Source organism: Bubalus kerabau, chromosome 5, assembly GCF_029407905.1.
Source record: "Bubalus kerabau isolate K-KA32 ecotype Philippines breed swamp buffalo chromosome 5, PCC_UOA_SB_1v2, whole genome shotgun sequence".
Classification (NCBI taxonomy): domain Eukaryota; kingdom Metazoa; phylum Chordata; class Mammalia; order Artiodactyla; family Bovidae; genus Bubalus; species Bubalus kerabau.
In genome coordinates this window covers 14,371,189-14,397,689 of record NC_073628.1, presented here as the reverse complement: position 1 = coordinate 14,397,689, position 26,501 = coordinate 14,371,189, and the positions used below count along the sequence as shown (strand labels likewise).

Here is a 26,501-nt window from a genome sequence, read left to right as displayed (position 1 = left end):
AGTTTCAGCTTTAGCATCATTCCTTCCAAGGAACACCCAGGAACTTCCCAGGATCCTTGGAAGGAATGATGGACTGGTTGGATCTCCTTGCAGTCCAAGGGACTCTCAAGAGTCTTCTACAACACCACAGTTCAAAAGCATCAATTTTTCGGCGCTCAGCTTTCTTCACAGTCCAACTCTCGCATCCATACATGACCACTGGAAAAACCATAGCCTTGACTAGATGGACCTTTGTTGGCAAAGTAATGTTTCTGCTTTTCAATATGCTGTCTAGGTTGGTCATAACTTTCCTTCCAAGGAGTAAACGTCTTTTAATTTCATGCTGCAGTCACCATCTGCAGTGATTTTGGCGCCCCCCAAAATAAAGTCTAACACTGTTTCCCCATCTATTTGCCATGAAGTGATGGGACCAGATGCCATGATCTTCGTTTTCTGAATGTTGAGCTTTAAGCCAACTTTTTCACTCTCCTCAAGAGGCTTTTTAGTTCCTCTTCACTTTCTGCCATAAGGGTGGTGTCATCTGCATATCTGAGGTTATTGATATTTCTCCCAGCAATCTTGATTCCAGCTTGAGCTGGAATGCAGATGTAATAACAGGACCTGGAGAAGCCATGTTAGACCAGAGGTGAGTATCACATGTGGAAGATAGCAAAGCAGTAAGAAAAAATTGGGTCCCCATCACTGTGGAGTGACTTGAACTATTATTGCATGAAAGAGAAATGAAAGTGTATTCTATTAAAGGCAATGTTATTTAGGCTTTGATTACAGCAGTTGAGCCTGTAACCTAACACTCATAATCTATTAACAAATCTCCGTGTTAACTTTGCTTTGACAATTAGAGTCTGATGGATAGAGACAAGATCTTCTCACATGGACTTCCAAGTGAGTAAGATAAGATCCCTGCATTCTGGAATCTGTGATCTAGCATGGGCTTCAGAAACTCAAGCAAGGACAAAGCCACATAGCCCAGACAGCTTCAAGATGCTGTAGGAAGACTTGGAAGGGGAACCTATATCACTTGGGCTTTCAGGGGGGTTGCCTAAAGAAGGGGATCATCTTAGGTCATTTGCCCCAGAGTAGCCCATGATGCCAGGTTACCTGTCCAAGTGATTTATTTCAGAATTCTTCCTGAGAAATCAGTGAGGGCACAGGGGAAGAAGGACAGGCAAATGGGTGAAACCGAGTCTTGTTTGATATCATGGAAGCCTTGGAGAGGGGAGGTGTAGCCTGCTGTCACAGGCAGCTCTGGAACATAAGTTGTGTCTCTAACATACCCCAGTCCAAGGCTTGGGAGCTGGGCTTTCACACTCCCACCAGGTCCTATCTCTCAGCCTTCAACTAATGACCACCCAGTGTCTATGGGCTCTTGTATGAGATTCTCCAAAGTCAAAGGTGCCCACTAGAAGCCAAAGAACACCAAAGCCGGGGAAAAGGCAACTTCAGATAATGTTGAGTTGTTCTACATTTGCTCTGCTGGCTCCAGCATCACATCAGGAATCCCATGAGGGAAAAGAGCCCCTTCTAGTCCTTAGAAGAAACCTTATCTTTTTTAAATTTAATTTTTATTTTATATTGGGGTATATGTGAGTTACAATATTATGTTAGTTTCAGGTACACAGCAAAGTGATTCAGTTATTTATATATATCCATTCTTTTTAAGATTCTTTTCCCATATAAGTTACTACAGAATATTGAGTAGACTAGACTTTCCTGTGCTATAGAGTAGCTCTTTTTAGATTTCATACTTTATATATATATTACTTTATACATAAATATTATATATAAATATATAATACATATAATAATATATAAACATATTAAAATATATTATATAAATATTATATGTATTACTTTATATATATTAGTACCAAACTCTCACCCCTTCCACCTTTCCTCTTTGGTTGCCATAAATTTGTTTTTGAAGACTACTTCTGTTTTGAAGAAATCATTCCTGATGAACCAGGATGAACTACCAGCTGGAGTGAAGGTGCACTTCACCCCAGTGGAAAGCATTTCACCCTAGCATTTAAGTCCCCCCTGAAGCTCACACACACACACACACACACACTTAAACGTTTTTTTAACAGCATGATGCATGAACTGGTGTAATTATTAATAAAGTGCTCAGCCAAGGCATTCGAGGCTTGGTGTCTAGCTTGGGTACCCTTTGGTGTCACACTGCAGCCTTTCATATTTCCCTTGACATTGGCTGTGATAAGGCTCCAGAAGGACAAACAAAATTCCCCAGCCACTCAGGCCAGAAGGATGTAAGCAGGAAAAAACAGCTCTCTTCCAGACAGCAATCCCAAGGCAGCCCCTAGAGCAGCTGGAGGTCAGACAGCCTCTACTCGCCTTGCTCAGGCCTGGAGGCCCACAGTGTAGCCCATTCATTCCACAGGTGGACAGCTCTGCACAGCACTCACACAGATCTCCAGAGGCTGACTCATGGCTCCAACCACCCGAGTTCCGGTCCCTAGTTTGTCACTAAATTCCCTTGGTCTCCAGTGACCTTTCCTGATGGCTTGGCACATAGAGAATCTGCCCGAAATGCAGGAGACACAGGAGATGTGCCTTTGATCCCTGAGTCTGAAGATCCCCGGGAGGAGGAAATGTCAACCCACTTCTGTATTCTTGCCTGAAAAATCCCATGGACAGAGGAGCCTGGCAGGCTACAGTCCATGGGTTGGCAAAGAGTCAGACATACCTGAGCTACTCAGTACACATGCACACATTTTTGCTGAAGTATTTTGAGGAAGAGATTACCATTTCACAAAGTATAAATAACCACAATGCTATTTTGTTCCAAACAACAGTAACATCTAGTATCCTGTGCATGTCCAATACTCTAAAAAAAAAAAATGCCTTTTCACGGTTTGTTGATTCAAATCAGAATCTAGAGAATGTACATGTGTTGCATTTGGTTGTTGTCTTTAGAGACTTTAAGTAAGAGTCTCCCCTCCTTTTATGTCATTTATTTGTTTAAAATATTTGAGGAGGTGAGGTTATTTGCCTTATAGAATGTCCCAAGTATTGGGTTTAGAGCAGGGGCCCACAACCCCCTGGCTGTAGACCAGTACTGGTCCTTCAGCCCTTGATCTGTTAGGAACCAGGCCGCACAGCAGGAGGTGAGCAACAGGCCAGTGAGTGAGGCTTCATCTGTATTTACAGCTGCTTCCTGTCCCTCTCTCATCACCCCTAGATAGGACAGTCTTGTTCCAGGAAAACAAGCTCAGGGCTCCCACTGACTTTGCATTATGGTGAGTTGTATAATTATTTCATTATATATCACAATGTAATAATAATAGAAATAAAATGCACAATAAATGTAATGCCCTTGAATCATCCTGAAACCATCCCCACATCTCCTCCTCCTCCTGCTGCCACCCTGTGCCCCCCTGCCCCAGCCCCAACCAGTCCTTGGAAAAATTGTCTTCCAGGAAACCAGACCCTGTTGCCAAAAAGGTTAGGGACTGCTGGTTTAGAGGATTGCCTCTCTGTTCCTGTATCTGTGTATTTCCTCCCAAACTGGTATTTAGATCTAGTCATGAGTTGAAAATTTTTTATTGGAATATTTCATACATAGCTCTGTATATTTCTTGTGGTACCGCTTCAAGAGGCTCATAATTTCTAGTTGATCCACTTCAATAGATGCTTATGGGAAACAGATGGGGAAATAGTGGAAACAGTGTCAGACTTTATTTTTTGGGGCTCCAAAATCACTGCAGATGGTGATTGCAGCCATGAAATTAAAAGACACTTACTCCTTGGAAGGAAAGTTATGACCAACCTAGATAGCATATTCAAAAGTAGAGACATTACTTTGCCAACAAAGGTCCATCTAGTTAAGGCTATGGTTTTTCCAGTAGTCATGTATGGATGTGAGAGTTGGACTGTGAAGAAGGCTGAGCGCCGAAAAATTGATGCTTTTGAACTGTGGTGTTGGAGAAGACTCTTGAGAGTCCCTTGGACTGCAAGGAGATCCAACCAGTCCATTCTAAAGGAGATCAACCCTGGGTGTTCTTTGGAAGGAATGATGCTAAAGCTGAAACTCCAGTACTTTGGCCACCTCATGCAAAGAGTTGACTCATTGGAAAAGACTGATGCTGGAAGGGATTGGGGGCAGGAGGAGAAGGGGACGACAGAGGATGAGATGGCTGGATGGCATCACCGACTCGATGGACAGGAGTTTGGCTGAACTCTGGGAGTTGGTGATGGACAGGGAGGCTTGGCGTGCTGCAGTTCATGGGGTCGCAGAGAGTTGGACACGACTGAGCAACTGAACTGAACTGAGATGCTGTGGGTCCTGATGTTGTCAAACTCATACATCCATTTATAAACTTCCCCTTGACTTTTCATCCTATGGTTTATTGTCCATTGATGACCTTTGCCTAGATCTGTTGTTTCATGAGGATATTGCAAAACAATGATTTGCTGTTTCTACCACTCCTTCTGAATTTAATTCCTAGAATTCTTCAATTAAAAAGAGTATTCCTTCGACTATGTGTAATTACATGAAATATGCTTCACAGCAACAAAAATAGCATAAATATTGATGGTTATTTCCCTTTCTCAATGGTCAAAATAATGAGTTGGTACCACTGTGATCTGTCACAGTGACAAATTAGATGTTGTCTATTACCATTTGGAACTACTGGATTTTTATATATTTGATGTGATGCTAAAATTGTCCCACCTTTGATCTTTTCATATGGATTCGTAAACTTTGTCTGGCCTCTTCTGGTCTTTGAAGGTCCTCAACTTTCTGGTCCTTCAGGATTTCCAGGCTTATCTTGTGCATTTCTTGGTCCAGCCCTGAAGTCAACCATTTCTTCAAAGATTTCTACATATTCTAGTGAGAAACGGTAATTAGAGGCCACAAGCTATGCCTCAGGATAGTCACTGTTAGCACATTGCCATTGCTTTGAGGCTTTTTAGTGGTCAGCCTGAAGAAGTACAGATATTCTGTAAAGAAAAAGGAAAAGAATTAATGGGTACAAACTTATTTTTCCAAGTTTAAAGACTGTAGGCTTTTCACTTACACTTTTTTGTTTTATACTTAAACATCTTTTCTCTATCCATGGAAAGTCTTGCTTCAGAACAACATTAACATTAATTACTTATTTGCTTTAACCTGTAAATTAACCAAAATACTTATTTGCTTTAAACATGATACTTTCAAAATAACAGTAGAACTATCACCAGCCATAAGGTATTGGATACAGTCTCACATTTCTTTGGATTTTTGGATTTGTTTTGGAGGGAGGGCGCTTTTCTTTGTTTCTCTCTTGGCCCTTAGAACATACTCTACTCTGAACACAGAGTCAAAATCCTGCATTTAAAATCCACTTAAATAATGTTTTGTTCTGTGCAACTGTGTCACCAGCGTGATACAATTAGGTTCATTTGTTTTAGTTTATTCTCAATTTTGATAGATATATTTATCTATTTTTGATACTATATGGTTGCAAAGTCAAACTATAAAACAAGAAAAAAATCTCACTTCTGTCTCTGTCCTGCCTCCATAAATTACGATTTTTGTTGGTTTTGGTTTAGTTTTCCACTCTTTCTTACTGAAAATAGACATGCATGTGTATGTAAAAGCAACAAACTATAGGTAGTTTTCTGGTCCCTCTGTTTTAAAAACTAAGCAGTGTACCCTGAAGATCTCACCCATTCCACACCTCTCTCCATCCACATTATAACCAGGTGTTGGGATGCCGTGTGCCTTAATCCACACTCCCCAGTGGATGGTCACTTCAGGTATGTTTCTGATCTTTTGCTTTTACAAACAATTTTGCAGTGAGTGGCTTGTGCATCCTGATTTTTGTATTCTTGCCAGTGAATCTTTGGGATAATTTCCTAGTAGCAGAATTGCTGAGGTAAATGGTATTTGTGTGTGTCATTTGCTAGGTGCTGTCAAACTCCTTCTGTAGCGATTGAATCATGAAAACTGAATTTTAACAATTTGTAAAAAATGAGGGTTAAGACAAATCATCCCAACTATCACTGACCTGGTGACTAACACCCTTCTGTTGTTTTATGAAAGGGACAAGCCTCGATAGATACCGGGCAGGAACTCCCAGGACCAGGGAGTCCTGGAAGGAACCATAAAACTCCAGGTCTTTATTTTGGCTGGAATAACAGTTTAACAGGTAGCCCTGTTCATCTCAGCCTGAGCTGGAGTTCTGATTGGTCTTATTTGTCTTCTTTGATAGATAAGATGCTTCAAAATTAGTTCATTGTATATTTGGTTTGGCAGACAAAGTGTTTCAAGGCATGAACCCACTATTGGAGAATTACATCAGCTGCTCAGCAAATGGACATTAATAAACTTGTTGGTTTATATGACCCTTGTACATTTTTTTTTTTTACAAATGGAAGAAAAATTAACATGGTTAATATGCATTGAGCCTCTTATTCAGTCGATCAGGATGAATTGAATCCCCTCTCTGTCTCGTCTCTACACCCACCTCTTTGTTGTTATTGTTGTTTAGTTCTAAGTCATGTCTGACTCTTTGAGACCCCATGGACTGTAGCTGCCAGGCTCCTCTCTCCATGGGAATTCCCAGGCAAGATTACTGGAGTGGGTTGCTGTTTCTTCCTCCAGGGGCTCTTCCTGACCCAGGGATTGAACCCATGTCTCCTGCATTGGCAGGTGGATTCTTCACCACTGAACCACCAGGGAAATGACTCCCACTCTAGGCTAGACATAAAACCCCACACATTCTGCAGGCTGGATCAAGCACACAGTTGATGAAGGTTTAGCTTTCACTATGTTTTTTGAAAAAAGAAAATTAGTAGCTAACATTTAAAATCACAGATTTTACGTAAACATTGAGATTCTGATTTCTCCTGAAAACTGGGGCAATCAGCCCACTTTCCAGCATGGCAGCCTTTGCTTGGAGCTGAGAGGCTGCCCCCAGTGGTAGGGCATGTGCCGCCCAGGCCCAGGATATCTGCCCAGCCCTTCCATTCATTTCTCTTGCCTCCGGGACCAGGAGTTTGTGAGAACTGCCCTCCACTGCTAACTCCCTGAAGATAAGGACCACCTGTATCTTACTTGACTTCAGGGGCAGTGGCCGAGTGGAGCTACCCCATGTCCAAGGTAAGGGGTGGCAGCTGTGCTCTGCTGGAGCAGTTGTGAAGAAAGACCCCACGTCCAAGGTAAGTGAAGCCCAAGTAAGATGGTAGGCACTGAGAAAGGGGATCAGAGGGCAGACAGACTGAAACTACAATCACAGACAACTAGCCAATCTGATCACATGGATCGCAGCCTTGTCTAACTCAATGAAACTAAGCCATGCCATGTGGGGCCACTCAAGACAGATGGGTCATTGGAGAGGTCTTACAGAATGTGGTCCACTGGAGAAGGGAATGGCAAACCACTTCAGTATTCTTGCCTTGAGAACCCCATGAACAGTACGAAAAGGCAAAAAGATAGAACACAGAAACAGTAACTCCCCAGGTTGATAGGTGCCCAATATGCTACTGGAGATCAGTGGAGAAATAACTCCAGAAAGAATGAAGGGATCCAGAAAGAATGAAGAGATGGAGCCAAAGCAAAAACAATACCCAGCTGTGGATGTGACTGGTGATAGAAGCAAGGTCTGATGCTGTAAAGAGCAATATTGCATAGGAACCTGGAATGTCAGGTCCATGAATCAAGGCAAATTCGAAGTGGTCAAACAGGAGATGGCAAGAGTGAACGTCGACATTCTAGGAATCGGTGAACTAAGATGGACTGGAATGGGTGAATTTAACTCAGATGACCATTATATCTACTACTGCGGGCAAGAATCCCTCAGAAGAAATGGAGTAGCCATCATGGTCAACAAGAGAGTCTGAAACGCAGTACTTGGATGCAATCTCAAAAATGACAGAATGATCTCTGTTCGTTTCCAAGGCAAACCATTCAGTATCACAGTAATCCAAGTCTATGCCCCAACCAGTAACGCTGAAGAAGCTGAAGTTGAACGGTTCTATGAAGACCTACAAGACCTTTTAGAACTAACACCCAAAAAAGATGTCCTTTTCATTATAGGGGACTGGAATGCAAAAGTAGGAAGTCAAGAAACACCTGGAGTAACAGGCAAATTTGGCCTTGGAATACGGAATGAAGCAGGGCAAAGACTAATAGAGTTTTGCCAAGAAAATGCACTGGTCATAGCAAACACTCTCTTCCAACAACACAAGAGAAGACTCTGCGCATGGACATCACCAGATGGTCAACACCAAAATAAGATTGATTATATTCTTTGCAGCCAAAGATGGAGAAGCTCTATACAGTTAGCAAAAACAAGACCAGGAGCTGACTGTGGCTCAGATCATGAACTCCTTATTACCAAATTCAGACTTAAATTGAAGAAAGTAGGGAAAACCACTAGACCATTCAGGTATGACCTAAATCAAATCCCTTATGATTATACAGTGGAAGTGAGAAATAGATTTAAGGGCCTAGATCTGGTAGATAGAGTGCCTGATGAACTATGGAATGAGGTTCGTGACATTGTACAGGAGACAGGGATCAAGACCATCCCCATGGAAAAGAAATGCAAAAAAGAAAAATGGCTGTCTGGGGAGGCCGTACAAATAGCTGGGAAAAGAAGAGAAGTGAAAAGCAAAGGAGAAAAGGAAAGATATAAGCATCTGAATGCAGAGTTCCAAAGAATAGCAAGAAGAGATAAGAAAGCCTTCCTCAGTGATCAATGCAAAGAAATAGAGGAAAACAACAGAATGGCAAACACTAGAGATCTCTTCAAGAAAATCAGAGACACCAAGGGAACATTTCATGCAAAGATGGGCTCGATAAAGAACAGAGATGGTATGGACCTAACAGAAGCAGAAGATATTAAGAAGAGGTGGCAAGAATACACAGAAGAGCTATACAAAAAAGATCTTCATGACCAAGATAATCACGATGGTGTGATCACTCACCTAGAGCCAGACATCCTGGAATGTGAAGTCAAGTGGGCCTTAGAAAGCATCACTACGAACAAAGCTAGTGGAGGTGATGGAATTCCAGTTGAGCTATTTCAAATCCTGAAAGACAATGCTGTGAAAGTGCTGCACTCAATATGCCAGCAAACCTGGAAAACTCAGCAGTGGCCACAGGACTGGAAAAGGTCAGTTTTCATTCCAATCCCAAAGAAAGGCAATGCCAAAGAATGCTCAAACTACCGCACAATTGCACTCATCTCACACGCTAGTAAAGTAATGCTTAAAATACTCCAAGCCAGGCTTCAGCAATAAGTGAACCTTGAACTTCCTGATGCTCAAGCTGGTTTTAGAAAAGGCAGAGGAACCAGAGATCAAATTGCCAACATTCGCTGGATCATCGAAAAAGCAAGAGAGTTCCAGAAAAGCATCTATTTCTGCTTTATTGACTATGCCAAAGCCTTCGACTGTGTGGATCACAATAAACTGTGGAAAATTCTGAAAGAGATTGGAATACCAGACCACCTGACCTGCCTCTTGAGAAACCTATATGCAGGTTAGGAAGCAACAGTTAGAACTGGACATGAAACAACAGACTGGTTCCAAATAGGAAAAAGAGTATGTCAAGGCTGTATATTGTCACCCTGCTTATTTAACTTATATGCAGAGTACATCATGAGAAACGCTGGAGTGGAAGAAACACAAGCTGGAATCAAGATTGCTGGGAGAAATATCAATAACCTCAGATATGCAGATGACACCACCCTTATGGCAGAAAGTGAAGAGGAACTCAAAAGCCTCTTGATGAAAGTGAAAGAGGAGAGTGAAAAAGTTGGCTTAAAGCTCAATGTTCAGAAAACGAAGATCATGGCATCTGGTCCCATCACTTCATGGGAAATAGATGGGGAAACAGTGGAAACAGTGTCAGACTTTATTTTTCTGGGCTTCAAAATCACAGAATATGGTGACTGCAGCCATGAAATTAAAAGACGCTTACTCCTTGGAAGGAAAGTTATGACCAACCTAGATAGCATATTCAAAAGCAGAGACATTACTTTGCCAACAAATGTCCGTCTGTCAAGGCTATGGTTTTTCCAGTGGTCATGTATGGATGTGAGAGTTGGACTGTGAAGAAGGCTGATCGCCGAAGAGTTGATGCTTTTGAACTGTGGTGTTGGAGAAGACTCTTGAGAGTCCCTTGGAGTCCAAGGAGATCTAACCAGTCCATTCTGAAGGAGATCAGTCCTGGGATTTCTTTGGAAGGAATGATGCTAAAGCTGAAACTCCAGTACTTTGGCCACCTCATGTGAAGAGTTGACTCATTGGAAAAGACTCTGATGCTGGGAGGGATTGGGGGCAGGAGGAGAAGGGGACGACAGAGGATGAGATGGCTGGATGGCATCACTGACTCAATGGATGTGAGTCTGAGTGAACTCCGGGAGTTGGTGATGGACAGGAAAGCCTGGCGTGCTGCAATTCATGGGGTTGCAAAGAGTTGGACACGACTGAGCGACTGAACTGAACTGAACTGGCTGATATAAAGTGTCTTGTGTATGCCTGCATCACATTTCTTCCAATACTGAAACTGTAACTGTAATACTGCTCTAGTCTAGACCTTTGACACAGACTGGCACGAAAGGTGCCCCTGATCTATGCTATCTGTCCCAATACCTGAAGTCACACATATGTCACTGGGCTGCCCCTAAAGTCTTCACTTTGCCATTTGAACTCTTTTTCTTCTAGCAATCTCCTCCCCAACTAGGAGAGCCATGCACATCTCGTGAGGTTGCTTGGAAGGCCAGGCACATCTCGTGACCTCATGAGGTAATGAATGTCTAGCATGGGCCCCAGCATTTACTTTTATCATGTTAATAGCAGTGTTTTTTTCTCCAAGTTGGAAAGAGTCTCCCCACCCTTAGATAGTCTGTGCACTTCAGTTTGTTTTTTTGGCCAAGCCCCAAGGAAGAGATCGGAGAAGGCAATGGCAACCCATTCCAGTACTCTTGCCTGGAAAATCCCATGGATGGAGGAGCCTGGTAGGCTGCAGTCCATGGGGTCGTGAAGAGTCGGACATGACTGAACGACTTCACTTTAACTTTTCACTTTCATGCATTGGAGAAGGAAATGGCAACCCACTCCAGTGTTGTTGCCTGAAGAATCCCAGGGACAGAGGAGCCTGGTGGGCTGCTGTCTATGGGGTCACACAGAGTCAGACACAACTGGAGCGACTTAGCAGCAGCATGGAAGAGACTACAATCTGTGTAAAATTCTGTATTCTGACAATTTTCTAAATCCACTCCCCAAAGACACTGATGGAGGTAAACATTTAATCAAGAAGTATGTATTTGTTATCAGATCTTACCAGATCAGTGGCCTCAAGGGGACAATTGGGGCAGATAAGAGCATATATATCTGGGAGCTCTTGTCACCACGGCAAGCTCAGAACCCTCTGTTCCGTGAGTACTTGAACCCAGGAAAAAAGCATGACGTGGCTTGGGCTCTTCGGCCTGGTGGCCCTCTCAGAGTGCGTAGTCATGTAAGTACAGGGACTGTAAGTGGCATCATCTGTCTTTCTGGGATTTTTCTTGTTGTCCTCTCTTCTTCCATCTGTGAGGGTTAGAAGAGAAGGTAATCGTTCCCTGGCAGCCTTAAACTTCAACTTTCACTTATTGATAAGTACCTTGCCATGGGCACCTTGGGGCCCAAAGTTTTGGAACAGGCTTGCAGGGTTGCACATCTCTAGGGGTGCCAATCACGTCATGACCTAAGTGAAAATGGCACTCCTTGGACTTGTTCAGTGCACAACTTGTGCAACTGTTGGTGTGGTCCTGTTGCATTTCTCCTGCGTTTGCTTCTAGATCTTCTCTCAGCTCTCTTTCTGCTTCTGTGTGTATGGGTCTGTGACTTCATCACTGTATCTCTCTCTTTTACCTCTCCATCTCTTTGGCTATCTCGGTGCATGCAAAAGTGTCCCAGTTTCTTTTTTTTTCTTTTTCAATTTGGACTCTCTCTTGCTTCTCTAGCCTCTTAATTTCCCCAGTTTAGTCCCTGTCTCCTGGCACCCTCTCTCACCCTCTCTTCTGCTTGAGCCCAGAAGAAAGATCAGTAGTACTATTTCTCTGCTCTTTTAGCTCTAACAAGCAGTGTGCCCTCAGCCAAGTCTCCAACTCTCTGCATTTCAAATTCCTTCCCTGTTTAAAGAGGATGATAATCCCCTTCTACCTCCCTCCCAGAGCTTCATTGAGAAAGATACAGTGGGATGACCACAGCAATGGTAATGGCTGTCATTGCTGAGACTTCCTATATATCAAGTGCATTATATCCGTCATCTCCCTCAATACCCAAGACATTCTATATGAGGGATACTGATTATTACATTCCACCTTTTTACTGACAGGAAGACGGAGACTCCAAACGGTCCTATGGCTTATCCAAGATTACACAACAGAACCAGTATTCAGACCTAGGTCTTTGCACAGCATTCTAATAATAAGATGACCCTCATTAAAATGCTTAAAAAAATACCCAGTGCCATAACAATGCCAGCTATGGCAGTCCTACTATAACACATATGGCTGATTAATGCCCTGTCATTGCTTCCTTTTCCCCATGCTTGTGGAAAGAATCCCTCTAACGAAGATGAAGACCATGCAAGAAACCCTCGGGGGGGAGGGGGGGGGAAGCTTGGTGAAAAATTTCCCGGAGGAAGAAGCTTACAGCCTGTCCAAGAATTCTGCTCATGACCCAAGTGAAACTTTTCATCCCCTGAGAATCTGCAAAGATGTGTGTGTTGGGAGGATGGTGTTCCACAGTGCTGTTCCTGGTGCTCTGGCCTTAGCACTGGGGTTCATTTGGAGGTGCCAGGTGGGATGTTGCAGCTGGGGAAAAGGGACCCCATTCCCAGAGGAGAAGGGACTCTCATCCTCAACTCTTGGTCTGTGGTGACTGGGCCACGCAATGACCAGGTCACAGATAAACATCGTTTTCTATGCCAAAGATGTCATTAGTTTGAGGGAGATTGTTCTTTCTGAACTAAGTGAGCCACTCAGTTACAGATGAAGGGAGAGCCATCTCTCATCAAAAGATAAAGTATGAATCCCCAGGCAGAGCAAGTTCAGTCTCAGCAGATCCAAGAGTGATACTGGTAAAAAGTTACTGAGTCCCTATGGCATGTGAGGCGCCCCCCTCCCAAATCTAATAGTGTGGTTATTGCCAAAGGTCTAGTCTCTTCTTCAAGAATGCACAGGCCATCCTGAGAGATGGAGAGAGGGTAAATACATGTCTAAATAAAGGGCCACCTGAGTGCTGTTGATCAGACATGGTCTGAGATTAGAGTCAGTGGCCTGGGGTGCCTAGGAGAAGGAGGGGCTCATGCTGGACATAGAGGGGAGACTGGAGAGCTTCTCAAATGAAGACACCAGTCCGAGTAGAGGCTGTGAGGTTGGGTGCTTGGAAAGTGATTTCAGGAGACCTGGGAAATCCAGCAGGAGGCAGTACTCGAGGAATTGGGGGTGGAAAGGGGGTGGACAGGCATCCAGGTCTGCCCTAAGCGTCTCTTCCCGGCCCCTGTAGTTCATTTACATCGGCATCATCGCCATTGGAACGCCCCCTCAGGAGTTCAGGGTCATATTTGATACTGGCTCCTCTGACCTGTGGGTGCCCTCCATCCACTGCCACAGTCCGAGCTGCTGTGAGTACCCCCTCCCCATCCCCCACATCCTGTGCTTGCCCTCCCACCCTGGTCTCTGTCTTTGGCACCTGAAGCACAATCATCTCTTGTGTCTGCAGTGACACACAATCTCTTCAACCCTCACAAGTCCACCACCTTCAGGCTCCTGGACAAGCCCGTTGACTTCATCTATGCCTCCAGGAGGATAAAAGGAGTCCTTGGCCAAGACCTCATTCAGGTAATGTGGAAACCAGAAGCTGCTGGCCCTGGGAGCAACTGCTGCTTACAAAACAGATGCAGATTTGTAGCTATTTCAGCTACAAATTCAAAAGTGGAGACTTGGCCAGCTAAAATATAATTTTGACATTGTAACACAGACAACAGTTCTTGCAAATTGCTTAATTCTTTCTCCAGTTTTGATTTCTCTTCAATGAATCTTAATTTGGCTTCATAAACCTTATGGGATCAGCACTGCTTATTCTCGTCCTTTCTCAATTGGAATGACCTACAAAAGCTCAGTAACTTCTAAAGTTTTGGCCAGCTTTAATTTAGAGTCCCAGTTCTCATACAATCCAGTGGATATGTCCCATTCAGTAGCTAATAAGAAGTAAGGCAAATCTTCCCATTCAGAAATAAAAGGTTGATTAAAGAGTGGCATTTTTCATGGATTGGCTCACAGGGGCAAATGATGTTTTGCTGAAAGTTTTATTTCATTTTAGGTTCAAAGAATCTGATAACACAATAAACAACTCCTTACAAAGAATTTCAATTTCTAAAAATAATTATTTGACTTAATTTCAATAAACAGTCCTTAAAGAAAAGAAATAGAAACAACAGAGAGAAGTAACAGCTTGTACATCACCAACTTGGGCTGACAACCTGTCCAGAATTGAAGAGCCCTGGAAAGTTCCAGAAGAAGGCAATCTGGAATCTCAATTGGGAAAGGGTCCTAGGTGTCCTTGGACATCATGGGTGGGACTACAGGTTGCAGTTTTGGGGCCCTCTGCTTATAATCGCAGGCTGCAAACTGATATCACCATCAATTTCCCTGTAAAAGTGCAGCTCTAGTTTGGCTTTAATTTTTACAGTGCTTTTTCTTTCACCTTGTGAATTACAAGATTTTCCAGACCCTGGGGGCTAGCCAGGCCTCAAGGGGCTCAGGAAATTCCAAGACTCACTCCCTCTTCTTATCTAAGGTGCTAGTTGACATCACTGATAACAGTTGGTGTGCTTGCAGCAGGCATGTAGTCCAGGCCGAGTCCAGGAAAAGTCAGGACTTGATCAGACGCCCGCTCTCCTACTTTTGAAGCCTGAAGAAGACTGTCTCAATTTTCATTTCCCTAACAGCATCACAGCTTCCCAAGTGGCGCTAGTGGTAAAGAACTCCTGCCAATGCAGGAGCCACGGGTTTGATCCCTGGGTTGGGAAGGTCCTCTGGAGTAGATAATGGCAACCCACTCCACTGTTCTTGCCTGGAGAATCCCATGGATGGAGGAGTCTGGCAGGCTACAGTCCATGGGATCGCAAAGAGTCAGACTCAAAGAGCATCACATTTCTTCCAATATTGAAACTGCCTAGAACTTCGATGCAGTTTGGTGTCAATGGTGTCTCTGGTCTGTGCCATCTGTCCCACTACCTAAAGCCACTCATATGTCACTGCACTGGGTGGTGTTGTGCAAGTCGTTTCAGTTGTGTCCGACTCTGCCATTTGACCTCTTTTCCTCCGAGCAGTCTCCTCTCCAACTGAGGACAGCAATGCACATCTCATGAGGTGGCTAGGAGACCCCACGAGATCACAAATGTCTAACATGGCCCTTAACGTTTACCTTTATCACTTTATTAGCAGTGTTTTACCTGCAAGTTGGGACGAGTCTCCCCACTCTTTGATTGTGCAGTTCAGTTTGGTTTTTCACCCAAGAACGAAGGAAGAGATTACAGTGGAATTTTCTGTATTATGAGAGTTTTCCAAGTCCACTCCTCACAGTCACCAATGGAGGGAAAGATTTTATCTAGAGGTTCATATTTCTCATCAGACTCATGGTGGCTTAAAGGAGAACATTAGAGCAGGTTAGAGCATATATAGCTAGGTAATCTTCACCGCCAGCGCATGCTCAGAACTCAATCTGTCCTGAGCACTTCAATCGAGGACAGAAGTATGAAGTGGCTTGGACTCCTCGGGCTGGTAGCTCTCTCAGAGTGCATGGTCATGTAAGTGAGGGGACTATAAGTGACATCGTCCCTTTTGCTTTTTTTTTTTTTTTATTCTCGTCCTCTTATTCTTCCACCTGTCATGGTTAGAAGGGAATGTAATCACTCCCTGACAGTCTAAAGTCAACTCTCACTTGTTGATAAGTACTTTGCCACAGACTCTGTGAGGCCCTAGACTCTCCAGGCAAACCTGTAGGATCACACAACTCCTGGGGTGCAGCCACATCATGTCCTATGTAAAATTGCATTCCTTGAAGTTGTTCAGTGCACAACCTGTGCAACGGTAGGTGTGGTCTGCAGAAACAACGTTTCTCCTGTATGTGGTTCTAGTCTCCTCTCCGGTCTCTCTTCATTTCTGTGTGAATGTGTCTGTGTCTTCAGCTCTGTATCTCTCTATTTTATCTGTCTCTTTGGATGTCTCTGTGCATACAGAACTCTCTTAGGTTTTTTCCTTTTTAAAAACATTCTTCTTGGCTTCTCTTAACCTCCTTAATTTATTCCCCATCTCCTGGCCTCCTCTCTTCTGCTTGAGCCCAGAAGAAAGATCAGTAGTACTATTTCTGTGCTCTTTTAGCTCTAACAAGCAGTGTGACCTCAGCCAAGTCTCCAACTCCCTGCATTTCAAATTCCTCCCCTGTTTAAAGAGGATGATGAATCCCTTCCACCTCCCTCCCTGAGCTTCCTTGAGAAGGATACAGTGGGATGACCACAGCAATGATAATGGCTGCCATTTCTGAGGCTTCCTGTATATCAGGTGCATTATATCCATCATCTCTCTTAATATCCAAGCCATTCTATGTAGGGGATGGTGTTGGTGGGGATTTTTTTTCTTCCACCTTTTTACCAACGGGGAAATTGAGACTTCAGTGGTCATATGCCTTACCCAAGATTACACAAAGAACCTATGTTCAGACCTAGGTCTTTGCCATGGTCATTGCATGGCATCCTGATAATAAGGTGACACTCATAAAAATGCTTGGAAGATACACTGTGCCGTTCCAATGTCAGGTATGACAGTCTTTATAACACAGACAGCTGATTGCTGCCCCCTTCTTTGTTTTCTTTTCCTCATGGCCGGTGAAAGAATCCCTGTTACGCAAATGAAGGCCATACGAGAAACGCTAAGGGAAAGAAATTTGCTGACAAATTTCTCTGAGGAACACCCTTACAGCCTGTCCCAGAATGCCACTAATGACCAAAACATAATTTATCATCCCCTGAGGAACTACAAGGATGTGAGTGTGTTGGGAGGATGGTGCTCCACAGCGCCCCCTGGTGCTCTGGCTTTGCACTGGGGTTCATGTGGAGATGTCAGTAGGGTTGTTGGGGCTGGGGCTCCTGCAGGAGGCAGAAACACAGGGGGACAAGAACACATTCCCAGAGGAGAAGGTAGTCTCATCCACAGACTCTTGGTCTGTGGTGACTGGGCTCAGCAATGACCAGAGGGCAGATAAACATTCATTTCTGTGCCAAAGCTGTATCATTAGATTGAGGGAGATTGTTCTTCCTGAACTAAGTGAGCCACTCAGTTACAGATGAAGGGTGAACCATGGCAATCAAAAGATAAAGACAGCTCGAAATCAAGTATGAATCCCTAGGCAGAGCAAGTTCAGTCTCAGCAGATCCAAGAGTGATACTGGTAAAAAGTTACTGAGTCCCTATGGCATGTGAGGCCACCCCTCCCCCAAATCTAATAGTGTGGTTATTGCCAAAGGTCTAGTCTCTTCTTCAAGAATGCACAGGCCATCCTGAGAGATGGAGAGAGGGTAAATACATGTCTAAATAAAGGGCCACCTGAGTGCTGTTGATCAGACAGGGTCTGAGATTAGAGTCAGTGGACTGGGGTGCCTAGGAGAAGGAGGGGCTCACGCTGGACATAGAGGGGAGACTGGAGAGCTTCTCAAATGAAGATACCAGTCCGAGTAGAGGCTGTGAGGCTGGGTGCTTGGAAAGTGATTTCAGGAGACCTGGGAAATCTAGCAGGAGGCAGTACTTGAGGAATTAGGGGTGGGAAGGGCGTGGACAGGCATCCAGGTCAGCACTAACCATCCCTTCCCGGCCCCTGTAGTTAGTCTACATTGGCACCATCGCCATTGGAACGCCCCCTCAGGAGTTCAGGGTCATATTTGACACCGGCTCCTCTGACCTGTGGGTGCCCTCCATCCACTGCCACAGTCCGAGCTGCTGTGAGTACCCCTTCCCCATCCCCCACATCCTGTGCTTGCCCTCCCACCCTGGTCTCTGTCTTTGGCACCTGAAGCACAATCATCTCTTGTGTCTGCAGTGACACACAATCTCTTCAACCCTCACAAGTCCACCACCTTCAGGCTCCTGGACAAGTCCGTTGACATCATCTATGCCTCTGGGAGGATAAAAGGAGTCCTTGGCCAAGACCTCATTCAGGTAATGTGGAAACCAGAAGCTGCTCGACCTGGGAACAACTGCTGCTTACAAAACAGATGCAGGACAAGCTGGAGGTTCTATCCTTCCGAAAGTCCCCTAATGGCTGTAGATCTGCCTGGAAGGACTCTGTCCTTGGGGAGACAACGCCCCTGCTGACACACAAACTCTTTGTGGCTAATGCAGAGAGGGCCTTGGGGTGTGGATTTGCAGCTTCTTTGCCTGTGAAGAGCCGAAGGTTCATTATGGTGTGCGCTGAGAGATGGGGGAAAAACACCCACTTTTATATTCTCAGACTGTGCTAGGCATTTTCATGGTAATAACTTGTTTAAAGTGAAAGTGTTAATGAAGGTCCCATACTCTGGTCACCTGCTGCAAAGAGCCAACTTATTGGAAAAGACCCTGATGCTGGGAAAGATTGAGGGCAAGAGAAGGGGGTGACAGAGAATAAAAGGTTGGATGGCATCTTTGAGTCAATGGACATGAGTTTGAGCAAACTCTGGGCAGTAGTGAAGGACATGGAAGCCTTGTGTCCTGTGGTTCCTGGGGTCACAAAGAGTCAGACACGACTTAGCCACTGAACAATAAGAAACTTGTTTAATCCTAAAACAACCCTACACAGCAGGTACTATGATTAACTCATGATATAGATGAAGGAACTCAGGTGCAGAGAACAAAGGCCTTGCCAAGGTCACACATGTGCTAAGCAGGTGAGCTGGGCTGGCTAGTCAGAACTCAGGCAGGTGTGGGGTATTTGGGGAGAGGATAAAACTGCTTGGGACCCTGGGGGCAGCCCAGGGCTTCAGGTATCCAGACAGAGAAAGCAGGAGGTCACAGATGTGGGAGGGGCCTGATAAATGGGTTCTCACTCTCGAGGGTCTTTGAGAGTCTAATAAAAACTATGGTGTGCCTTCCCCAAAATGTCTGAGTATTCCACACTCCCTGATCCCGCCACACACGTGTGCATGTATATCCCCAAAAGTTAGTTTTCCAGGCAGAATTTTCAGAAGAACCCTGCCAGTGACATTGTATAATGGACTTCTGTCTTCTGGGCAGATGCAGAATCCACAATGCACTGCAATGAATTCAGTCTGTTTCTGTCCTCAGATCATAGTAATATTGAAGAAAAGACTACCCGGCTTTCTACTCATTTTGTCCACAAGGGGGAACCATTCAGTCCTGGCCTGAATCTCGGTTGCCCCACCTGTACAGAATGCATAAGGCCAATCTGATTCGCTCAGATGGTGTTTGTGGGAGAAGCAGGTGTTGTTAAAATCCACAGCCCACACAAATGGAACCCGGATCCCTCTCCCAGCTTGGTCTAACTGTTTGAGGCCAATGCAGGGCACAGCCAGGCCTCAGGTCCTTTATGTGGAACACTCTCCTCTCCCGGGCTTCCCTTGTGACTCAGCTGGTAAAGAATCTGCCTACAATGTGGGAGACCTGGGTTTGATCCCTGGGTTGGGAGATCCCCTAGAGAAGGGAAAGGCTACCCACTCCAGGATTCTGGCCTGGAGAATTCCATGGACCATATAGTCTTTAGGGTCACAAAGAGTCAGACACGACTAAGCATCAAAGTTACTCTCTGCTCCCACAGATTGGGAACCTTCTCCACTTCAACCAGACCTTTGCCATGAGCCAGAAGCTATCCAAAAATTTTTTTCAAAATGCACCTTTTGATGGCATCCTGGGCCTGGGCTTCCCCAGCCTCGCCATCCAAGGAACCACCCCACTCTTTGACAACCTGAAGAACCTTGGACTTATTCCTTACCCTCTCTTCGCCTTCTACTTGAGCAGGTAAGTCTGAGATGACAAACACCCTCTCCAAATCAGCTGAAACATGCTTTTACTTGCATGAAAAATTATAGACCACTTGAGGGCAGTGGCTTGGTTTAGGGGGTAGGGGGAAGGGGGAGAGCAATGGAAGGTGTCAGGGTACAGGTTGGAGGACGGGCATATGGATTTGCTGTGGATTTGATATGGAAAGAAGGAGAGGAATGGTGGGAATATTTCCTTTCTCACTAACATTGCACCAGGAGCCCGGGACCAGCTACACAGTTTGCTGGAGCCAATTGAAAATGGAAATACATGACCCCTTGTTCAACAAGTGTTAGGAATTTCAAGAGAGGGTAATAGAGCTTGGGGCTTGCTGAGTGTGGGGCCTCATGGTCGGTGCATGTCATAGGCCAGTGATGCCAACCCTGGGTGACCCTGAACCCATGCCCTTAGTGCCTTTGGGCCTGGAAGTTTTGAAAAATGAAAGGCAAGGCAAGGGGGATGCCAGACTCCTCTAGCATGGAGTCCTCTGACGGGATCTCTGAGCATTCAGGTTGTGGGAGGGGACCAGGCCCTCTTCAGAAGGTTGGGTGGTCAAAGCCAGGCCAGGCTTCAAACTTCTGTGGCACTGATTAGATGGTGACAGACCTGGGTCAGGTACTCAACCCCTCCATTCCTCAATCTCCACATATGTAAAATGGGGACCACGGTAGTGTCTCTGATGGTGGAGAAGCACAGCCCTCAGACAGTGCTGGCGTTACTCTCCTCCAAAGAGCCCCTCTCTCACTTATCTCAACAGCAGGAGGGAGAATGGCAGTGTGCTGATGTTTGGTGGGGTGGACCACTCCTACCATACAGGAAAGCTCAACTGGGTACCAGTGTCCCGAACCCACTACTGGCAGATAACCATGGGCCGGTAAGCCTCACCCTCCGAGGGCCAGTCCAGCAGTGCTCCCACACGTGTGCACTGACATGTGTAGACACACACAGATTTAACACAGTCTCACACACAGACATGTCCACCCACAAAGACACACATAGAAACACCCTCACAGGCACACATATAAACATGCACAGGCACGCAGATATACACACACGTGGCCAGACACAAGCACAGAGACACACAGGCACACACACAAAAAGACTTACACCACCCAAGGGACCATAATCACCCTAGGCCTCCTGACTGGCCCTCTGGCCAGGGTTCTGAAAGGGTCCAGAGAGGCCTGTGCAGCTTGGGAAAGGCTGTACCCACCACGCTGTGAGGCGGGCAGCATGGTTAGAGGACCTGACTGTGTGGTGAAAATAGGATCAGGGAGAATTTCACCAGCCCGAACAGGGTTGTGTTCAGATGACCAACTGTCCAGGGCTGCCCGGGATTGAGAAGGTTCTTAGAGCACAGAACTGCTAGTTTAAAAATAGGGAAAGTCCTGGACAAACAAGGAAAACTCGTCTCCATAGAGAGAAGCTACCTAGCAGTGGAGAGAGGTTGGCTGCAGTCTTGAGACCTAAGAGCATCTCTTACAAAGAGACACTCCCTCTATCTGTAGCTACCTACCTACTTTCTGGGGCACACAGTGGGGCAGGGCTTGTTTCAGAGAGAATCAGGGAGCTGGGATCCAGGAGTGGCCTGAGAACAAGGGGCAGTAATTGGTGGAATTCTGTGTGATACCCTCAGACAAAAGCTTTCCTGTCCTTTGGAGCCCTCTGGGTTAGCTTGAGCATCCCCTGGCTGGGACCCTCAGTGTCTGAGCCGGATGAGGGGCTGGTGCTGGGAGACAACCTCTCCCAAAGCAGCTTGTGTCTCCCCCACCACCACTCTAAGAATCTGGGGCCCCAGGGAACCTCCATCTTCACCGTGTGGCTTGACCCATTGTTGACTGGTCAGACACCAGATATAAGTCTCTGAGTGTTCTTCATTCATTCACTCAACAAATGTACACTTGCATCCCTTGTGTGCTGGGCACTTGGGGGAGGCACTGAGGATACAACTTGCCCTCACATCTATGAGGCAGACGCACATGAAATGAGTCACACACATATTGAATTACCACTTTGGTACATGATAGACACGAGGAAGAGTCTACAGAGACTGAGCAAGACAGGAGCCTGATCTAGTCTAGGGTGAAGACTTTCCTGACAAAGTGACAATCAGGAACCTGGAAGATGCAGAGAAATTAGCTAGACAAAAGGGTTGAGAGTCTTCTAGGAAGGGCAACCAACAGGTGCCAAGGCCCTGAGGCCTGAAAGAGACTGGTGCATTCAAGAACTGAAAGGAAGTCAAAGTAGGGGACATGACCAGAGCAAAGGAAAACAGTGAAGGGCAAGAGCTGAAGGGCTGTTCAGGAGATGGTCAGGGAGGGGCAGTTGTGGGGGAGACTTCAGAGTGACCATGGTGTCCGCTTTGTCCCACTTTCTTTCAGCATCTCCATGAACGGGAAGGTAATTGCTTGTAAACGTGGCTGCCAGGCTATTATGGATACTGGGACTACATTCCTGCTTGGCCCAAGTAGACACATCACCGAAATCCGGAGGCTTATCCGCAACAGGCCCTTTGGAAGTCTGCAGGTGAAGGGTCATGCCACAGGGTCGCTCCCAGGCTCCCCAAACCAGGATCAGCTGAGCTGACCTCTCTCCCTCTTTTTCTAACAGTACACAGTTCCATGTAACATCACCAGCACCCTGCCTCCTCTCATCTTCACCATCAAGGGCATCGACTACCCAGTGCCTGCTCAAGCCTACATTCATAAGGTGAGGGGCCAATCCTGAGGGCTAGTTCTCAAATCTGGGACTTGCAGGAACCCTTGGGCTGCTGGTGGGAAGAGGATGCCCTCTGCAGGCCAAGTCAAACCTTTGCAGATGCTGCTGTGCCCCTGTGCCTCCCACGAAACCAACCACTTGAGAGTGAAGGGCAGTCTGGGACATCCATCCTCCTGAAATAAATGTGGAGACACCACTCCGTGCTGCCCTGGTGGGAGTCATAAGGAGAAGGAAACACTAAGGTCCTCAGGTTCAGTTCAACCAGAGACCTCAGACGCATGAACATGGAGAGTCAGCTCTAGCAATCCCTAAAATATACCAAGTGACAAGAAGGATGGCTGGGGACAGTCCCAGTGTGCTGTGCCACCATAGGGGTTAAGAGTTCCCTCCCCATCTTGAAAGTGTCCAGGTTGGGATGACATATTACATGGTAATCCTAGTCCTCAGGTGCAACTTCCCCTTGCTAAGCCCCAGCACCCCCTTGGTGAGTTGGGGTACTGACCCCTCTGTGGGGAGGTGGATTATTAAGGTGAGTAAAGGCTACATAGTGACTGCTCAGCCCCAGCACAGAGTGGAGGCTTCATGTCATCTCCCTGTGGGAGTTCAGAGCAGGCTGATGGGCTCAAAGAAGGCTTTGAGGAAGAAAGCTTCTTTAGAAGCTCATGGAGGAACTCCCTCAGCCTCATGGAGGAACGAGGAAGCCTGCTTGGGTTAAGGCAAATCTATACCGGATTCCATGCAAATGGCACCCCTGGGGCCTGTGCAAAGGGGCACCGGGGACAGATTAGGGGTGATGAGGGCTACAGACTCGGGGAGCATCATGGTAAGTCACCCAACCCAGCCTGGAGTGGCCAGGGAGGGTGAGGGTGTGTCCAAGAAGACTTCTTAGAGGGCCTGAGTGAAGTCTTAAAGACAAGGGTTGGGAGGATCAGGGAGAAGAAAAGGCATTCTCTGCAGAGAAAAGAGTGAGCAGAGGTCAGAAGGAAAGGAACAGCAGAATGTGAGGGAACTTTGGGCCATTATTGTTCTTTTTTAAAAATTCATTGAAGTATTGTTCATTTACAATGTGTTAAATTCTGCTGTACAGCAAAGTGGCGGTTACACATATACATATATGTATTTTTCATATTTTTTCCATTATAGTTTATCATGGGATATTGAATATAGTTCCCTGTGCTATACAGCAGGACCCGATTATCCACCCTCCCTATATTAGTTTGCATTTGATAATCCAAGACGCCCAATTCTCCCCTCCCTCACTCCATAGGTCTTGGCCTTTCTTGTTCTTGGGTGAACCCCGACTCCTGCAGCTGCTAAGAAACCCACTTGATTCTTATCAAAGGAGGGATACGAATCCGAGAAGCTTCCAGCTCTCGATCTTGACTGGGGGAGGCAGGTAGGGGCTCAGACTGACTGGTGTGTATTTCCCTCTCCCCCAGAGTTCTCAGGGCCTCTGCTACAGCACCTTTCAGAATGGCAAACAGCATAAGAATGAGGCAGAGACCTGGGTCCTGGGTAACGTCTTCCTGAGGCTGTACTTCTCAGTTTATGATCTGGAAAAGTACAGGATTGGCCTGGCTCCTGCAGTGTAAATCCAGGCTGCTACAGGAATCAGTCAGGCTCACACCAAACACACACTCACTCACACGTAGGGCACTCTGGCCCAGGGATGCTGGTGAATTGTGCTTGGTGCTCTGCAAAGCCCTCGTCTCAGGAAAGAATGAAGGAGTTTGGGATTTCCTTGATGACTCAGTGGTAAGGAATCCACTTGCCAATGTGGAAGACAGGGGTTCAATCCCTGATGTGAGAATTTCCCACATGCTGTGGAGCAACTACGCCCCTGTGCCACAACCATGGAGTCTGTTCTGGGAGCCTGAGTCTGGGAGCCACAATCACTGCACCCACATGCCACAGCTACTGAGGCCCGAAGTTGCTCTAATGCCTGCCCTGCAACAAGAGAAGCCACCACAGTGAGAAGTCCACACACTGCAGCTAGAGGGTAGCTCTTTCTAGCCACAATTAGAGAAAACAGAAGCCTGAACAGCAAGTACCCAGCACAGTCAAAAATAAACTAAGTAAATAAAGAAAGTTATTAAAAAAAAGAAAGAATAAAGATTTCATCTCAATGGTGCTGATATGAATGGGGGCCTCTCTTTGGATTAGGGGGTGGCAGTGCATCATACCCAGACAGGGCCTAAAATCAAGTCTGAACCACAAGTGAGGGCAGCCTGACTCCAGCTGGACTTCAAGAAAGGGGAGATTTATTGGAAGGACACTGGGGATCCAGGATGCAGGAACCAGAGCAGATCCAAAGATCTGTGACTACTGTTGTTCAGTCACGAAGTCATGTCTCACTCTGTGTGATCCTATGAACTGCAGCACGCCAGGCTTCCCTGTCCACCACCTACTCCCGGAGTTTGCTCAAACTTATGTCCATCAAGTCAGTGATGCCATCCAACCATCTCATTCTCTGTCATCCCTTTCTCCTCCTGCCTTTAGTCTTTCCCAGCATCAGGGTCTTTTCTATTGAGTTAGCTCTGCATATCAGGTGGTCAAAGTATTGGAGCTTCAGCTTCAGCATCAGTCCTTGCAACGAATATTCAGGACTGATTTCCCTTAGAATGGACTGGTTGGAACTCCTTACAGTCCAAGGGACTCTCAAGAATCTTCTCCAACACCACAGTTTAAAAGTGTTAGTTGTTAGGCACTCAGCCTTCTTTATGGGCCAGCTCTCACATGCATACATGACTACTGGAAAAACCATACCTTTGACTATACACACCTTTCTCAGTAAAGTGATGTCTCTGCTTTTTAATACACTGTCTAGGTTTGTCATAGCTTCCTAAGAGCAAGTGTCTTTTAATTTCATGGCTGCAGTCACCATCTGCAGTGATTTTGGAGCCCAAGAAAATAAAGTCTGTCACTGCCTCCATTGTTTCCCCATCTATTTGCCATGAAGTGATGGGACCAGATGCCATGATCTTTGCTTTCTGAATGTTGAATTTTAAGCCAGATTTTTCACTTTCCTCTTTCATTTTCATTAAGAGGCTCTTTTGCTCCTCTTCACTTTCTGTCATAAGGTGGTGTCATCTGCATATCTGAGGTTATTCATATTTCTTCCAGTAATCTTAATTTCAGCTTGTGCTTCTTCCAGCCCAGCGTTTCTCATGATGTACTCTGCATATAAGTTAAATAAGCAGGGTGACAATATACAGCCTTGATGTACTCCTTTCTCAATATTGAACCAGTCCATTATTCCATGTTCAGTTCTAACTCTTGCTTCTGGACCTGCATACAGGTTTTTTAGGAGGCAGGTAAGGTGGTCTGGTATTCCTATCTCTTTAAGAATTTCCCAGATTGTTGTGGTCCACATAGTCAAAGGCTTTAGTGTAGTTAATGAAGCATAAGATTTTCTGGAATTCTGTTGCTTTTTCAATGATCTAGTGGATGTTGGCAGTTTGATCTTTGGTTCCTCTGCCTTTTCTAAATCCAACTTGAATATCTGGAAGTTCTTGTTTCATGTACTATTGAAGCCTAGCTTGGAGAATTTTGAACATTACTTTGCTAGCGTGTGAGATGAGTGTGATTGTGTGGTAGTCTGAACATTCTTTGACATTGCCTTTCTTTGGGATTGGCGTGAAAACTCACCTTTTCCAGTCCTGTGGCCACTGCTGAGTTTTCCAAAGTTGCTGGTGTATTGAGTGCAACACTTTCACAGCAACATCTTTTAGGATTTGAAGTAGCTCAGCTGGAA

General features: G+C 45.6%; 1 protein-coding gene across 1 annotated transcript; it reads left to right on the top strand.

Annotated features, from left to right (window-relative positions):
* The first annotated feature begins 15,725 nt into the window (after window positions 1-15,725).
* Window positions 15,726-24,742, top strand: LOC129653661 (pregnancy-associated glycoprotein 2-like). The gene is made up of 9 exons (XM_055583394.1): window positions 15,726-15,811; window positions 16,896-17,046; window positions 17,880-17,997; window positions 18,096-18,214; window positions 19,809-20,008; window positions 20,787-20,903; window positions 22,411-22,555; window positions 22,640-22,738; window positions 24,187-24,742. Exons 1-9 carry the CDS (start codon window positions 15,759-15,761, stop codon window positions 24,337-24,339), a joined length of 1,155 nt encoding a protein of 384 aa, XP_055439369.1. The 5' UTR covers window positions 15,726-15,758; the 3' UTR covers window positions 24,340-24,742.
* The last annotated feature ends 1,759 nt before the right edge of the window (window positions 24,743-26,501 follow it).

Excerpts from the sequence above, each read along its gene's own strand:
- LOC129653661 (XM_055583394.1), top strand. The coding sequence starts at position 15,759 with ATGAAGTGGCTTGGACTCCTCGGGCTGGTAGCTCTCTCAGAGTGCATG. Across the intron at positions 17,998-18,095 it reads CTGCCACAGTCCGAGCTGCT|TGACACACAATCTCTTCAAC; the intron begins GTGAGTACCCCT and ends TTGTGTCTGCAG. Across the intron at positions 20,904-22,410 it reads TGGCAGATAACCATGGGCCG|CATCTCCATGAACGGGAAGG; the intron begins GTAAGCCTCACC and ends ACTTTCTTTCAG.